The 18,632-nt window shown below is 35.9% G+C and overlaps 2 protein-coding genes and 1 non-coding gene across 52 annotated transcripts in view; 2 read left to right on the top strand and 1 right to left on the bottom strand.

The window, feature by feature from the left end:
- The window catches only part of bptf (bromodomain PHD finger transcription factor), a 39,798-nt gene extending 34,559 nt beyond the window's left edge, over positions 1-5,239 (bottom strand). For 25 of the 50 annotated variants that reach the window (XM_087244406.1, XM_087244378.1, XM_087244415.1 and 22 more), the window contains exons 1-2: positions 4,530-5,239; positions 862-1,684 (exon numbers count right to left, since the gene is read on the bottom strand). In XM_087244406.1, coding sequence (XP_087100532.1) covers positions 862-1,684; positions 4,530-5,010 — 1,304 coding nt within the window. In that variant the 5' untranslated portion in view covers positions 5,011-5,239. Of the gene's footprint in view, positions 1-861; positions 1,688-4,529 lie in introns of all 50 variants that reach the window. The other 25 variants (XM_087244416.1, XM_087244405.1, XM_087244377.1 and 22 more) reach the window with 1 other exon arrangement.
- The window catches only part of LOC147845623 (uncharacterized), an 807,608-nt gene that overhangs the window by 780,303 nt on the left and 8,673 nt on the right, over positions 1-18,632 (top strand). The gene's annotated exons all lie outside the window — the stretch shown is intronic.
- On the top strand, positions 7,077-7,158 carry trnas-aga (transfer RNA serine (anticodon AGA)). The gene has a single exon. It is a non-coding gene; the product is annotated as a tRNA-Ser (tRNA).

Consider the following 18,632-nt stretch of genomic DNA (forward strand, 5'->3'; position numbering starts at 1 on the left):
TGTCTGTAACTTTGAAACCAATTAATTCCCATATTACCGATGTGCTGTTTTTCTTTGATATGAATTCATCTATTAATGTTTCTGAAGCAGCAGACGCAGTAAGCATTTTCCTGTTTGTTTTACGGTGGGCGTTCTGCATAGTTCGGTTGCACAAATCTGACTGGGCAAAATGAAAATGTGCTCACTCAATTGGCTAGTAAGGCTGTCATACACAGATGACATTCACGCATTTGCTCTGGGTGGGGAAAATTATATAATACATATATATTCATATATATGAAATGCCTCTTGTTATTAGCTAATAGAAACGTTTCAAATTGTGATTGCGAATCGATTAATCGCACAAGCCCTAAATGTTTATGTTAATTTTTCATACTCTTTACACATGCATATAATAAAACCACTTAATAGTTGACAGCCTAAAATAATAATAAAACAAAAATAAAATCACAAATATTGTGTAAAACACCTGAATAACAGCATTATAAGTTAATTACTTCAATTAAATTAGCAATGCAATTGGTTTTTGACTTAACTAAATTTTTCATTTGGACTTCAGTTTCAGTTCAAACAAAAAAATACTAGTGCATCACTTAGAAATGCAATTTGTCAAATTAAAAGTAGAAAAAAATCAATTCTAATGACTGAAATGTGAAATAGATCTAAAATGTGAAATAGATCTAAAATAAATGTTTGTACACATCTGTATTAATAAACAGATAAGCAGTTGTGAAAATGAAAACTGAAAATGTTCTGTTGCATGATGATGGACTACACTGAAATTGCTTAAAAAGTGATCATTTGTGAAAGAAATTGGCTTCAGCATTTCCAACTGTATCAAAAACATCTGCGGATACTCACACAACAACCCTTCTGTTGAGGAACCAGTATTTCCTTTGATGTCTGTCAAAACCGATGGGCTCCTGCCTGATGTACGGTCGGCTCTTCTGGAACTCTGTCAGACAGTCTGTGACGCCGGGCACTTTATGTGCCACACAAATCTCACATTGCCATTCGTCCTCAGGCACCTCCTCCAGCGGCGGCTTCACACACTCCAGATGATACACAGCGGAGCAGGTCTCGCAACACAGCAGGTCTCCGAGTCTGTGACAAACCCGACAGTGATCGTCGTACTGAATGACGCCCTCAGACATCAGCTCCTCACGGGCCAAGTTGGTGGTGAGAAATTGGTCCACCAGGAACTGCAAGACCTTGATTTTGCTCTCCAAAGGGCTGAACGGATAGTCTTCGCCCTCTAGGTCCGGGAGCACATGGTGATACTCAGGGTCGCTTTCGCAGTATGAACGCACCACTTCAGGCCAGGTCATGCCATCAATGAAGTACAGCGTGGAGTTGACACTGTCCTTGAGGTCAGCAGGTCCAAAAGTGGTGTTGGAGGTGTCTTCTTCTCGCAAGATGGCCTTTAGGAGACAGATGTGCGTCTCCGCCATAAGCGTGCACTGCTCCTGTCCGACCAGAGCAGCACAGAAGTCCTCGAAACGGAATGGAGAGAGACGTAGGACGGTGCAGAAACTGCGAAGGACCTCGTAAATAGCCAATGCATTGAGTAGCTGCTCATTAGGGAGAAGGAGGTCCTCGGAAGAGTTGGGCAGCTCAAGCAGAGGAATCTCCTTCTGCTCCAGGATAGGAGAAGGTGGCCTCCTTGGTCTTGGCCTTTTACGACCTACTAAAACAGAGGGAATTAGAATCAGATTGGATTGCACAGTGGGACTATATATATATGTGTGTGCGTTTTCATATACATATGTATTTTGAAGTCTGATGTTTGAGACCATATAAGGAGTCACCAACTTTTTCAACACTTTTACTGTTTCTTTTCAGGGTTTCTGCAGGTTTTACCAAGTCAAATGTAAATCTTTAGGACATTTTAAAGGCCATTATGAATGAAACTTTACATTTTAAGAGGGCAAAATGCTAAGGATTTTTGTAATGGCCAGCAGATCTTTTCCAAACTTGCCCCATTAAAATAAAAATGCAGTTATTTCTTAGCAACATATTTTAAACAGTGTTGAAACAAGCTATTTTTTATTACAATAACTTCCTTTAAAAAAACAAGATTTAAAAACAATAACAAACTACAAATTTTTGAACAACATACATTTATGCATAAATACATGGAGAACTTTTAAGAAGTGTTATTTTAAGGATGTAAGAAAGATAATTAAAACATATTGGTAAAATTCAGATGAATTGTTGTTGTACCGATTGGGTAGCTTTACAAGGAAAAAGAAAAATTAAGACCTACAACACCACATTTCAGTGAATTTTAAGCCTTTTTAAGATCCTGCGGAGACCGTGCTTTTACTGAACTGTTAAAAACATTATATGGCATGACAGTAAAATGAGGGAGAAAAAGTAAAAAAATATACAAAAAGCATAAGTCTGACTTATCCACTAGTTGGACAATTTAAATAAATTGGCAGTGTCACACTAAAAGAGAACCAACCAAGTTTTAGTGGCATGACAGTTTTGAGATTTGGCTCAGAAATGTTTCAAAAAATTTAAAAACACAGTGGTTTTTATAACAAGTGGTCAATTAAAGAAACATTTACCCATTTTTCTGCATTTTTAATACTGCATTTTTATGACAATACTCATTCTATTAATTTTTGTCATGTGTGACAGTGAAAACGCAAAATCTTATCAACAACCCATGTGTTGAAAAGGCAACAAGTTAACGTTTAAAGCAGTAGTTCATTCAAAAATGAAAACTGTACCACCATTTACTCAATCTCAAGTCATCCTAGGTGTCTGTTTTCTTTCAGATGAAAACAACTGAAGCTAAAATAAATATTTTTAATTCAGTCAGAAGCTTCTCATCCATATCTATACTCATCATATACTTTTTCTGATGGACACAAAGAAGGATATTTTGAAGAATGTAAAAAAAAAAAACTCCACACTAAGGAAAAGAAATACAACTGAAGTCAATGGCTACCAGTTTACAACATTCTTCATGATTTCTTCTGTGGTAAATAAGTTGGCAACTGTGAACAATGAAAAATTTTAGTTTTGGATAAACTTTATCTTTAAAAAATATTCCCAGGTTGTAATGGCAATTAATGCTTTTTAATAATGCTCCTGTGTCTGTCCAGGATTGTCAGTTCTGCATTCTTGAATTGTGTCATTTGTAATACATTTTAATGTAATGTATTGCTATTACATTTGCAAGTACAGATATTTAACAGAATCTGATGCATCTTGTATCTAACAATGTGATATCAGCATTTTTACATCTATGAAAAACTAAAGCAAATAAATTTTAAATTGTGGAAAGAAAAATATTTAAAAAATTATTTTAATTGGACACAATGTAAAACTATGATTGGGTGACATTATTAAACTTCAATTATTACAAAAGCCTTCCATTTCAAATAATTGCTTTGAACTTTAAATTAACCAAAATATCCACCAAAAATATCAATCACTGTTCCCAAAACATGAAGCAGAATAATGCTTTTTACACTGTTAACAACCAAAAATGTTTGTTTAAAAGCAAATCAGAATGATTTTCAAAATATCAAGTGAGTGTAAAAATCAGCTTTTCCATCCCTGAAATAAATTCCATTTCACAGCACACGGATATTGAAAACAGTTGCTGGAAATTGATGTTCAACACATCCATCATTCAAAAACTGATTGCAGCACTGTTTCCATCTTACAGGTCGGGTGAAGAACTTTAACAACAACAAAGACTACATCATAAATGTCACTATGACGTCATGCTCGAGCATGACACAGTAGCGGGTCGAAATTAAACTTCCTCCCCGCGTCAGGTGCAACGGCACTGGCGCTGGATTTCAAAACAATCGGCCGCATGCTGTCCTGTCATTAGCTGCACTTCAGCCCTGGCTACGTGGTGCAAACAGCACTCAGACAACCATACACTCATGCAAATCAGGCCGGATAATAAGCAAAACACCCAAATGACACATTTTACCCCAGTTAGTAGAAGGTTTAAGAAACACGCGATTAATTTTAATAATAAATTATCTTATCAGCGCGAAATCAATTAGCCAGATGACGGGCTAACAAACTTTTGCAGTTCTCGTGAGTGGACTTAAAAACAGATCCAATTACTGTCACAACACAAAAACAGTCATATAATTAGAAAGAATTGTTTAAAATCATTCAATAAAAATGCAAAAATGATGCCTTGATTTAATACGCTAACAGGCTAATGTTAGCAAATACATAATTGACGAGTGAAGCTAACTTATTGTTAATAACTTTAAAATCTGTTTCACTATTGTGCAATGTCAAATTAGGTCTAATGTTTAATTCTAAATCTTTTTCATCGCGATAACGTCATGCAATCTTAATTTAATCACAATAAAACACTGCCGCGCTAAAGCTAAGTGCTAAACCAGCGGCCTCTGCCAGCATAGAAAAGCACCAGGATCCATTTTGAGTGTTTTGGTCAACAAAAGAGCGAGCGTTCAAGTTTAATTTCGCACTCATCGCAGCGCACTTATCAGCAATTCGTGGGTCCGACGAAGCGTCCGTACCTGTGTTGCTGCCGTGGCTGCTCTCCGTGCAGTAACTCGCATCGTCTTCATCCAATTCGTCCAGTTCCTCCAGGTAGTCGGACTCGTCGTTGATGGCCTCCTCCTCTTCTTCTTCCTCCTCTTCGTCCGTCAGAGGCTCCTCGATGTATTCGTCCTCCTCCGATCTCAAACTGACCGCATCTTCGTCGTCCTCATCGCTCTCGTGGTCGTCGTAAACCACCCCGCTCGCGGTGCTCCGCCGCCCCCTGCCTCTGGCCGTCCCCCTGCCTCTTCCTCTGCCTCTCGATGCCGTGGATCGCGCTTTTCTCCGGCCTCGTGTTGAATGGTGATGGGTCCCTCGTTTCGGAGTGACATAATCCTCATCCGAGCCCCCTTTCACCTTCGGTTTCAAGCTCCGGCGGGGTCTCAGCCCGCGCACCGGCCCCGTTGAGGGCTCCTGCACCAGCTGGGCTTTGGGCGGCCTGCCTCGTCTCCCCCTCATTATGGATAAAAATCTATTCTCTTCAGTTTCGCGTATTGCCTGCAGTTTACACGCAGCAAACCCGGAATTTCGGGCACCACCGCAAAGTTGATCCCTCGCAGGTGCGAATGCACTAGTCCCGCGGAGCCCCGGTCTCGGTTAACGAGAGAAAGCTCAAAACGATCGCCCGGCGCCCCGCTTCAGGTCGCTCGCAGCCGCCATGTTCTTTCCTCCCTCTCCGTCCGCTGACAACAGACAGCAGGCCCGTGCTGGCGTCACGTGACCGGCGCTCCGACTCAACGCTCGCTACTTTCACCACGATGTTTGCTGCGTTTTGCGTTTGTCAACACGCGTCCAGAGCGCGTGGTGCTGCTATTAGGCGCCTAAGCACGAGAAAATGTCTTTCTTTGCGTGCATCTGCTGGTTTTAGTGTTGTTTCTGAGCAGTGCCTCTTGTCATCTGTTCTCCATTTTCTTCTACGTGTTACCTTCAGCCGGTTCATTGAGATGGAGGGCTGACTGAAACATACTCGCCAGAGTTACAGTGTGAACAAAAATAAGTTTGAATAGGTGTTGCACTTCGTTTTTCCATTTTGGCAAGATGAAAATACCCACAATGTAATGTTTATTAGTTTAAAAGATATTTATTTATATATAATTATAAAAAAATAGATTTACAAAATCATCATCAATAATTGTGTGATCTGTCATATCTGGATTTGACATGCTCAGAAAACTGAACATTTCACTTCAAAGAATCAAACATGTCTGATGGCATGTGCCTCTCATATAATGTAATCTGTTGGTCAAACATATAGGCTATAAATACGTAATTGAATATTTCATACATTTAATGCGATACAGCCATTAAGTTAAATTGATAAATATTTTATTATTATTAAAAAGTATTTTTTTCTAGATACACATTTAAATCCATTTATTAGACTGATTATATAACAAGGAATAAAGCTTTCTAAATATTTGAAACTGATATAAATGCACAGATAACATTTTAAGCTATTCAATATGAGTATGTATGGTTTTTCTCAGCAGTTTCAAAGTATATATATATATGTATATATATATATATATATATATATATATATATATATATATATATATATATATATATATATATATATATATATATATCATTGTTAGTGTGTGTAAGATTATATGGGAACAGAATGGCTTTCTGCCTGTTGGCTGCAAACACAAGTTTTGTAGACTTGAATTTGTGCAACGAATATTCATTTTCCAAATAATTTCAGAAAGTATTTTAAATTATATGAAAAGTGTGTGTGTGTGTGTGTGTTTAAAACAACTTTTACGCTGTTCTTGATTAATCCCCATCACAAAAACACTGAGATAGGATCATAACCTCACATACCTTTCAATGTCTTGCTCACACATTTTAATAACTGATGTCATATTTATTTGATTAATTAAAATCTAGTTAGCTGTTATTTTTTCCATTTCAATTCATTTTGCTTTCCTAAGCTTTAGGTTTGGTCCAGAGTGGTGAAGCATGTGTCTTAATTCATAGATGAAGCTTTGATGCATATTTACATCCAAAATAAAAGATGACAAACTAAAACAATGAAGACCTCAAATAGACCCACTCATCATACTCCAAAACTCAATGTTTGGGAGGAGAATTATTAAATAGAATAGATCAAGACCTGATCAAGACATTTACAACGTGCCAATAACATAATGCCTACACAACAATCAATACTGGAGTAACAGGGACCTCTGGTGGCGAGGTTGGGAATGAGATCGACGGTGTAACGATAATACATGAAACATGACATTTGTGTAGTTTATTTGTGTAGTACACTTTTGTTTGTAGAAGTAGGTCATTCCAATGATCTGTAGTGTTATTAGTAGCATGTGAAGTCGAACACATTCTGTTTTGATGCCCTGATTCTACAATTCGAATCTGTTATGACGTAATAAGAAATACGCGTTTACTGTGTTCTTTTAGAACGTGGTCGAATAAAGCCGATATTACAAAAAAAAGCATGTATCCTTTCATACACGATGTGTTTTTATTCAAAAATGCTGCCAACGACGCATATACAGCAAGTAGTCGTGGCCGAGTGGTTAAGGCGATGGACTAGAAATCCATTGGGGTCTCCCCGCGCAGGTTCGAATCCTGCCGACTACGGAAGTCTTTTTTTCACACTTCTGATAAATTAGTTACATTTCTGTATAACCACAAAATGTCTATAAAAATCTCATTAAGAAACATCTAATTAAGTTTGACTCTTCGTTGCTTTAATCTTTTATTTGTCATTATTGTTTACTTGTTTAACGTTATTTCCTCTTATTGCATGGACTGTTGAAATTCTTGATTCTGATTGGCTGGAGGTTGTGCATTATTTTGGTTGAAACGCACAGGTAGTTCCAGTCATTTTTTGATCACAGTTCGAAATAAATGCGCTTCTCCCAAACCAAACGTTTATAATTACCATTACAACTAGCATATGCTGCGCAGGAAACCGATGAATCCTTCGCCTCTACGTCGTGCATTAAAATCCTTCAACGCACGAAAAGCCATTGATTATCCCTTATTTTACAGATCATCTCGATGTGTTCTGTCATGTGAGAGTGGTAAGAAAAGAATGTTTACATGTATACTGAAATGAATCTGTAAATTGTTGATGTCAAAATAATAATTATATTGATTAAAAAAAACATCTAATTTGAATCTTATATAATTTAAACAAACAAATAAAATGTAATCAACATTACTTATTTAACCCAGATTTGATTAAAAACATGTTTTAATATATTTTTTTAATTTATGATTTTATATTTATCCATAATTTAATACTCTAGGCTTGGGTTAGATTTGGGTTTGATTTAGGTGTATTGCATGTTACTGAAACTTATACCAGTTGTTTTATTATATATAAGTTGTATCGAGGGCATTAAAAGAAAAGTTTTAAAAATTTAATCATAGATTATATTTCAAATAATAAATTGTCCGCCTATTGTTCTTAATTATGTATTGCATATGTAAATAATATATAGGCCTACAGGGTTTCTGCCGGTTTCTTCGTCATATCTAAGACTTATTAAGACCCTTTGACTCATTATGGAAAGAAATAGGCTTACACAGCGCTAAACCGATGGGTTACTTTTGTAAATAGTTTTTCTATTATTGGTCATTAATTAAGATGATGTAAAGGGATATGTTGCTTTAGTTTTCTTTCACTGATAAATTAGGAGAATGTGCTGTAAAATGTCTAACAGCTGTTGTGAATTGTATCTCTTTGCAATAAAAAAAACTTAAATAAAGAAAGAAAATAGTTTTGAGATGGAATATGGGTGATTGGGTGTGTGTGTCCGCGATTGAATGTTTATTTGGACATTTAATATACTGTTAGGAAAATTAAGATCTACCTGATTTAAGACCTACAACACAACATTTAAGTGAATTTAAGACTTTTTAAGGCTTGGAGATTTGACATTTTAAGCCAGGGGTGTCAAACTCAATTCCTGGAGGGCCAAAGCCCTGCACAGTTTAGTTCCAACCCTGCTCCAACACACTTACCTGTAGGTTTCAAACAAGCCTGCAGGACTCAATTAGTTTGATCAGGTGTGTTTAATTAGGGTTGGAACTAAGCTGTGCAGAGCTGCGGCCCTTTTGGAACTGAGTTTAACACCTGTGTTTTAAGCCTTTTTAAGACCCTATCGACACCCTGTATACAGGCTAGGACATTTAAACAATATTGTATTTCTATGACAATTAAACACGACTCAAATTCCCAAATTTCAATAACTGAAATTAATTTGTGCTTTTTACATTTATACACTCAAAATAATTTTTTTTTTTGCTTGTTCAAACTACTTAATTAAAATGAGCTGAAACAACACAATTCTTGAGATTTCAATGGGACAACTTAATTTTTTATGTTCAATCCACATGAATTTCTTAAAAGTGTTATGTTAACTTAATTGATTTGTGTTGTGTGACAACATAAATAAATTGTGTGGAACCCTGCATTTTTACATTGATAGCTACTACTAAATGAGAAAATACTTTTAGTTGCCAGCAGATGGAGCCTTTGTGTAACCTACGTTTAAAAACCCTGGATCAAATTCTTATTTTGGGATTCCATCAGTTCATTTCACAGCTAGGCTTTTGGTAGCATCCCACATGAATTATTCTACCGCTTAATACAACCATAAAGACACCACGGCAATAGTAACTATAAATATTAAAAAAAAAAAAAAAAATCAGTCTAGGAGGGCATTGCATCACCACAGACAGGCAAGATAAAATGCTTTTACTAACACAAGAAACCCAACTACACAATCCAACATGTTGCCAGAACTGCGCAATCATCATCACATATCTAAAACACAGTGACAAAACATATCTGGGCTGCACAATATTGGACAAAAACTGACACTGCCATATTTTATTTTTCTGCTGTATATGTATATGTATATACATTCATCATTCATCAGGGGTCGACACACTCACATTTACACACATACATTACTAATTAATTATTACATTTATACATTAAAGCAGGGGTGTCCAAACTTGGTCCAGGTGGGCTGGTGTCCTGCAAAGTTTAGTTCCAACCCCAATCAGACACACCTGGGCTAGCTAGTCAAGCTCTCTCCTGCACATTTTAGCTTTAACTTGACTCAACACACTTGCAAGGATGTTTCTAGAAAGCCTATTTCTACATCCTTGCAGGTGTGTTGAGGCAAGTTGAAGCTAAAATCTGCAGGACACTGGCCCTCCTGGACCAAGTTCGGACCCCCTTGAACTGAAACATTTCTGCTCAGTCTGTGTTTTGACAGCCACCGCTGGATTCAATAATCATTGTAAAATTCTGTGTTTTCTTCATATTAGGGTCAAAAGAAAAACAAAGATGTTAAATAGAGCCATCTTACTTGCCATGGATAATGAAAAATGTCATACAGGTTTGAAACAACATAAGGGTGATAAACTAAATAAAGGCAGAATTTTTATTTTGAGGTAGGCTAATCATTCTCGGTCATGTCATTCATTAGATTATTAGCTCAATGGAAAAATACTGAAACTGACTTTGCATAATTTAAACTGACATTTAAACTGCTTTTTTCTTATCAATTTACTATATTGGATGGAAAGAGTTTAATATGGCAAAACAAATGGAATGGCAAGGTGCCATGAAAGATAAATGCGTTTAATACGGAAAGTCCAGTGTTCCAGAGATCGGCGTTTGCATTTTGGAACACATTTGCATCAGGCGCGGCACATAAGTTAAAAGCCAACAGGGTTTTCTTTGTCTCCTCATGACATCACACAGTTCGGAAACCTTCCAAGATAGCATGACCAATCACCTGCTGTGACCCCAACATGTGTGTGTGTGTGTGTGTGTGTGAATTGATACAATCATGAGGAACAACACTGAGTGCCTTCTGTCTGTTCAATTTGACAACCCTTATGTAATGGACAAGCTCTGACTGAGATGTTTTAAGATCACACAGCACAAAAAAATAATTTAAAAAAGTGTCTACTTACTTACCTTTTGGTCACAGCCTTATCACTCTGCAGCCTAAGACTGGTTACTCACTGAATCTAAAGAGGGCTGAGCCTGGTCAGTACCTGGATGGGAGACCACATGGGAAAACTAGGTTGCTGTTTAAAGTGGTGTTAGTGAGGTCAGCAGTGATGCCAATGTGTGGAGTCCTAATGCTCCAGTATATTGAAGGGGACACTATACTGTCAATGAGCACCATCTTTCAGATGAGACGTTAAAATGACGTCCTGACTCTCAAATTAAAATCCCATGGCACTTCTCATAAAGAGTAGGGGTGGAACCCTGGTGTCCTGACCAAATTTCCTCCATTGTCCCTTACAATCATGGCCTCCCAGTCGTTCACAGAATTGGCTCCATCACTGTCTCTCCACTCCACCATGAGCTGGTGTGTGGTAAGCGCACTAGCACCATTGTCCTATGGCTGCCATTGCATCATCCAAGTAGATGCTGCATATTGGTGTCTCCTCTCGACCAATCAGCTAGTATGTGGTGTGGGTCTGGTGCAAAAATGGCTGCCATCGCATCATCCAGGTGGATGCTGCACACTGGTGGTGTATGAGGAGATTCCCCCGATTGTGTAAAGCGCTTTGAGTGCCCAGAAAAGTGCTATATAAATGTAAGGAATTATTATTAATATTATTATTATTATTATTATTATTATTATTATTATTATTATTATTATGGTGCTGGTGTAGAGAGACCCCCCTCATAATTATGAAGTGCTTTGGATGTATGGCTATACACAATAAATGCACTACAAATGCATATTACTTACTTACCTGCTTGTACTCCAGGTGGCCATGAGTACATTGAATATTGTTATTGTTTTTATTCTCCTTTATATGCATTGTAAAAGCGCTATAGAATAAAGATGAATTATAAAAGTAATAAATCTGTAAATGATGTTTAGTTTCTTGCCTGTTTGTTTTGCTTCATAAGATCTCAGTGTATCAGGAGCCACTGCTAATCATTTATTTGTTTTGTTTTCGCTCTCAAATTGCCATGTACTTACATTTCATGAATCACTAAGGACCAGTTTCAGTTTAAAATGTTGTTTAATATTATGCTAAAAAAATCTTAGATCTTAGAGTGTCAGTAAATATATATTATTTTCAATTTTGGTTGAGCTATCCCTTTAAATTAGTATGGTTTTTCTGTGGTTCTGTAGGTCATTTTGACCTACTTTACAATTTAGTACAGATTTATTGCAAGAAAACTAAAACTTTTAGCTTGAAACCCCATGTCATGCAGCATGTGCTTGATTTAAAAGGATATTACTGTACATGTATTTCTCTAATGCTTATTTATTCATTCATTAATTTTCTTGTCGGCTTAGTCCCTTTATTAATCCGGGGTCACCACAGCGGAATGAACCGCCAACTTATCTAGCAAGTTTTTACGTAGCGGTCTAATGCTTATTCATTTCATTTAATTTTTCTTCAGCTTAGTCGTTTTAATCATCAGTTGTCGCCACAGCGAAATGAACTGCCAATGAATCCAGCATATGTTTTACACAGCAGATGCCTTTTCAGCTGCAACCAAGTACTGGAAAACACCCATACACACTCATTCACACACACACACACACATACACTCTCATACACTACGGCCAATTTAGCTCACCCGATTCATCGACTGTCTTTGGACTGTGAGGGAAACTGGAGCACCCTGAGGAAACCATACAGAAATGCAGAATTTCCATACAGAAATGCCAACTGACCAAGCCAGGACTCGAACCAGCAACCTTCTTGAGAACAGTGCTAAACACTGAGCCATCTTGTCACCCCCTTTTTAATGTTTAATAAAAAATAAAAAAAATCAATATAATAAAAAGTAAAGTTTGCGATTTGTCACATAAGGTCAGTACGACCTCATAAGATATGTTTGATATTCAGCTGAAGTGTGGCTTCATTCAATTTGGTCACTTTCAGCCCTCACAAATGGCCAACAAAGCAGCACATCTCAGAAGCTGAATCAATACTCAGAAGGGAATTTCACTTTAGTGACTTAATCACTATTCTCAGAAGAGTTCATCTCATGAACACCACTAATCTTCCGCAGTTTGTTGTAACAAGTATTCTTAGAAGCAATACAGTGTAATGTTGCTTTACAAGCTTAGCTTCACATAAACTGCCACTACATGATCATCATTTGTAGGCCATGGTTTAAAAGGTTGTTGGCGATAAAGATCACTGGCATTAACTATCTTACAAATCTAATAGTGCTTATAGTTATAACTTCCTTTAACCAATTTGGCCAGAAGGGCTGTGACAACACCAGTCGACCTGTATTTCACCCTCAGCAGGAAGCAGGGGGTTCAGCGAAGTGTACAAGTATGCAATTATCCAGCCACATTGAAATAACCTTTCATTTTAGCCGAGAGCTGCAGGAGTGCTTTAGTGAACGGGTCTTCAGAGGTTCAAGGGCTTTTCAACATGACCGTCACTTTGTCATTGGCTCATTGTTCTTCAGATAATGTCAGTGACCCAACTGCTCTCTCTCTCCCTCTCTCTCTCTCTCTCTCTCTCTCTATATATATATATATATATATATATATTAGCTTTAATGTTTTGTGAATATAACACGTCTGCAAAAAAGGAAGCATTTTTGAGAGATGCCTGAAATAATTCAAAACAGATGTACGTTTAGTGTTTTATGATTACTGGTTTTAATGTAAACCACAGTAAATTTTCTGACTGTTATTAGCATTTTAAATATATCTCATTAAAACCAAGACTGATTATTACAATTTTGAAAACTCAGAGTAAATCCTGAAACATTGTGGTTAGCTAATCAGAAAAGGCTGGAATGCAAATGCATGTTTATATAGACATTAAATAAATAAATATATGTATATTTGGCCTATTTTTATTAAGTGGATAGGACAGTATTTCAGATGGGAAGCAAAGTGGGGGAGAGAGGGGAAATGGCCTTGAGCCAGGATTCGAATTGGGGATGCCATGAAGTGCTACTGCACCATATGTTAGCACGCTAACCACTAGGCTACTGCGCCAACAATAAATATATTTACACAACAGTTCTGTCTGGTTATTGAATCTGATTGGCTGATAGCCGTGTGATATTCTGCAAATAACAGCACTCTCACCGCCTCTTGCCCCTTCACTCTTGTTTATTACTCCGCCCACATACAGTGACAAGCAGAGGATGCTACAGTTTGACAAATATTGCTGCTGTTGGACAACATAATGTACTTTTGAGACTAAACTGTGCAGTTTATTTATGAGACTAGTACCTATTTTAAATTATTTATCATTTCAGGGCATTAGATTCAGCCACCATCAGCCTGAGCAGACCAAAGAAAGTCGATCTCTCTCTTTTGTATTTTGTAGTGCTGTATTTATACCACAGAAACTGGTAGTGTTTGCCTTGATCTGGCTTTTTTAGGGGTAATTATTGTAAAATCTAATTGCATAAAAGAAATACAGGGAGATATCTCTGCAGACTGATGGCATTTAGTCGTTCAGCCTTATAATCTTTATATGTCAGCAAGATCACCTGTTTTGTCATCACATTAGACATTATGCTAGAGAATCATTCAAACACTAACTCCAAAGTGACGTTTGTGAAGTAGCAATGGTTTCAGCTGTTCTAACGTCAGCTGCAGATGTGAATGAATGGTGAAAGAAAGTAGTTTCTCTTACAGATGGGTTTGAGACTCTCTGTGTTTGATTAACTTTATTTATTCACACGATTATGTCATCAAACTGTTGTATAAATGTAATATCACACTCGTAGCACTGCAATGTGGCTGCACATCATCATCAGTGAAGGAACGCATTCGGCCTGCCACATTGCACTGCTACTCGTGTGATATTGCTCATGCTGCACAATATATGATTTCAGCATCGAAATCGCAATGTGCACAATCGCAATAGTCACATTACATAGTTATGCAATATTGAGTCTGAATTATATTTGAGAATTTGTATCTTGTTTCTAGTCTAAAAATCTAAATGTTGAAGCTAGAACATATTAGATTATTTTACTGAACCCATTGGCAGATTATTTTACTTGTTTCAAGTTTGATGTAATTTTGAATTATTACTTCTGAAAGTAAAAACAACATATTTTACTTGATTTAAGCAGTTTTAATTATCTTGATAAGAAATAAGACTTTTTTTGCATTGTGACTATTCAATTTCTGTACCTAAATACTACTAGACTTTCCAGAAAAAAAAGTTAAATTGAACTATTCAAATTATCTGGTGAAACTGTATTCATATCGCAATATATATCGCAGAAAAATAAAATATGGCAATATCAGATTTTTCCAATATTGTGCAGCCCTAACGTATATTGTTAAAGTATGCAATAGGAATCGCAATAGGATATTTTCTAATTGCGCAACCCTTTTAACTTGTAGAAACAGCTTCATGTAGTTTTGTGAAAAACAAGGTAAACCTGGATCAATTTGAGGTATTTGATGAGCAGGTGAAACAAAAGAGTAAGAAAATGAAAATCAAACATAAAAAAACAATCTACATTATAATACAAACATAAATAAACAAATTCTCTTGTATTTTCACTAATGTATTTTGACATTTTAGGTAATTTTTTCCCCATGATAATACTAAAAACAGTGATCATTTTGGTCACTATAATCATGATACAATTTTTGATAAGTTACATCATAGCTCTATGTAGGTTCATAAGATTATTTGCATAATTTCAAGTATACGCTCTACTATGACCCTCAAACACTCTAGTTGTATCTGAGACTGAAAGGAGAAATATTGGAAAGATGCTGTTTTCTGCTGAGCTCACAAGTGCACAGTGCTAAATACAGGTGCAAATAAGTCTGAAATGATCTCTGAAAAAACATCAGATCGGAACGCATTTGTTGTGTATGCTCATGTGGTCGAACACATTCAAACAGCCACAAAAGTCTAGATCTTAATCTTTTATATTTAAGGATGGATTGTTTGCAACATACAACTGTCTTTTTTAATTGACCCAGATTTTTTAAATACTCTTTTTGACCCTGGGTGGATGTAAAATGACTGTAGCAGACCTCCAAAACAAAATTAGAAACCTTTAAAAAACAAACAAACTTTTTTTCTCCTTTAAACAAGATGCATCTGGATGAATGAATCTGCTTTACTGAAACATCGGTACAAACTAAGCTGTTCAATCAAAATCAGCTTTATCCCTTTCTTTACTGACCCCCAAAATAAGATATATATATATTTTTTTTTTTAATTATCGTTCTTTTATATTTGTTGATAAGCTGCCTTTAACTGCAGCATTGTTCATCATGTTGCACATGCGTAATATTGACAAGGAGACAGTGATTTCATACAGTGATTTGCATGTATGTATCACTTTCTCCAGCTCTTTTTACGTAGACTGTCATGGAGTGAAAAACCACAGTGCATGAGTGAGCTGTCCAAACAAATCAAGCCGCATCAGTTTCAGATCTTTATGCAAACCCGTTTGACTGATTACAACAGTGGTGACATATTCATGAGCCGATACTTCAGAAAACACTGACAGCATGAATTCTGAAATATGATCAGGGAATGTGACACTTAGATCTATATAGGCAGTATTTCAGCTATCAGACAAGAATGTAAAGTATTTTATTACAAGGATTTATGATTTAGAAGCACAAGGGCAAAATATCTATTAAAGGCTGGGTCATTCATAAAGGATGTTAAGTACACTGTATAAAAAATCTGTTATTATGCGTGTTTTTTCTGGCAGCTGGGGTGCTGGAAAAACCCCTGTAACATAACAGCCATTAAATAACAGAAATTTAGCATAAAACAGGAGCTAAATTACAGAAATGTACTGTAAAACAACAGACGTTAAATAATAGAAATTTACCATAAAAGAACAGATGTTAAATTATAGAAATTTATTAGAAATATCAATTTAATGGAATTTCTGTAATTTAACGGCCATTATTTTACGGTAAATTTCTGTAATTTAACAGCTGTTATTTTATGGTTAATTTCTGTAATTTAACGGCCATTATTTTACGGTAAATTTCTGTAATTTAACGGCTGTTATTTTATGGTTAATTTCTGTAATTTAACGGCCATTATTTTACGGTAAATTTCTGTAATTTAACGGCTGTTATTTTATGGTTAATTTCTGTAATTTAACGGCCATTATTTTACGGGAAATTTCTGTAATTTAACGGATGTTATTTTCCGTTTTCTTTTCGGAATCCCAGCTGCAATTTTTAATTCCTATTGTTAAATGAAGGAGATCTTACATATTTTTAAAAGGCTATCTGGAACACTTAATTACGATTGGTCAATCACAACATTTTAAAGTAACTTAATCCTAGTTAACAACCACTAAATCTCACACAGACAAAATCATACTCTTGCCTTGAGAATCACTGAGTATGTACTGTGCTCAGCATAATTGAGTACACCCCATTGTGAAAGTAATGTTTTAATTCATTTCTCAGTATTTTGGTGCATGTAAACAAAACAGATTTATTAAACAGATATATTAAAATAATATTTTAGTCACTGAACATATTTGGAAATTGAAAGATAATACAATTAAATTCAAGCAAAATATTGCAAAAAAATAAATAAAATGTATAACCTACAAACTTGTAACAATTTATTACCTTTTTTCCTTCTCTTGATTTTTCCTTTTTTTAAAAATTTGTATTTAATATTTTTCTCCAACATATACATTTGGGTGAACTTGTTTTTGGACCGTTATCATACCTTTTTGGTTAAATAAGCTCCAGATTTGGCTTCAGTACTGACTAATCTAATATATATATATATATATATATATATATATATATATATATATATATATATATATATATATGCACAAATATAATAGTGTATAGCTTCTTATTAAAACATATGAATTTAAAAGATAGATTTATGCTGAGCATTGAGCTAGTCAGTTCCAGAACAAGACAGAAACAATTAGAGATTCCAGATCAAATATTTCAGTTTACATTTTAAGAATGCTTTTGAATTTTCCTTTCTAATTGTGCTTATTAATGTTTCTGTGTTCAGGTCAGAGCTCTGTTAGATTTATACTGAAATCATTAGTATAATTAATAAACTGATTTATTACAAACTTATGTGACAAATTTTTTTTTGGTAAAGATATTATACATATATTTAACTTGGTGTCTTGTTAATTTGCTAAGGCCAAGGATTGAAAAAAGCAGCAACATGCTAGTCAAGTAGTTTATTAGGATATTTTCTTGCTATGGAGCATTTTAAGCTAATGATTTCAAGCTTGCCTTGAGTAGGCTTTACTTGATTCACAACAAGAACATAACGTAACAGCGTCTACTAACCATTAAGATTGGTCCTGGTTCAGTCTTGTAAACTATTCCTCGTAGTCTGGATCCACTTTTGCTTGTTTTGTTTTGTTGTATCTAGTTAAGAAAGTAGTGCGTCAAGGCTCCGCCCTCTTCTGGAAAGCAGCAACTAATTTGTATTTAAAGGAACAAACACTGAAATGATGTTGTTCACATCCAAATAGGGACAGGTTTGAAGTTAAACCATCTGTGGAGTATTTTGAGCTGAACCTTCTCAGACACATTCAGAGATTATTACATTAAAAACATTCACCACATGATGAAATCTATAAGAATGCAGAAAAAACAACACTATTATCAGCGAGCAATTGTAGATGAGATATTGATTTTGAATCAAGTCCATATTGAGTGGGTTGCATTTAGACACAATATTGTCAACCAACAAAAACAGGCCAAAACACAGCTTGAGCAGAAGCTGTCACAGGCTTTTCAGAGTAACTTCATCAATCAGTTAAGCCAATTTATTTTTCATAGACAGCCAGTGGCTTCGTTTCAAACTGAATTGTTTTAAATGAATCATTTGAATGATTGACTCAGTAAATCACTCAAAGAGTCAAATGAGGAATCTATTCAAGCGCGCGCGCGCACGCACACACACACACACACACACACACACACACACACACACACACACACACACACACACACACACATACAGTCTCCCTCTGAAAAAAAAAACTCTAAGGCACGCCACAACACTGCATGTTGACTGCATGTCACACCCATTTGCACATCTATTGATCTCTGCTAATTAGCTGA

Source organism: Danio rerio, chromosome 3 (genome assembly GCF_052040795.2).
Source record: "Danio rerio strain M-AB ecotype USA chromosome 3, GRCz13ab, whole genome shotgun sequence".
NCBI lineage: Eukaryota > Metazoa > Chordata > Actinopteri > Cypriniformes > Danionidae > Danio > Danio rerio.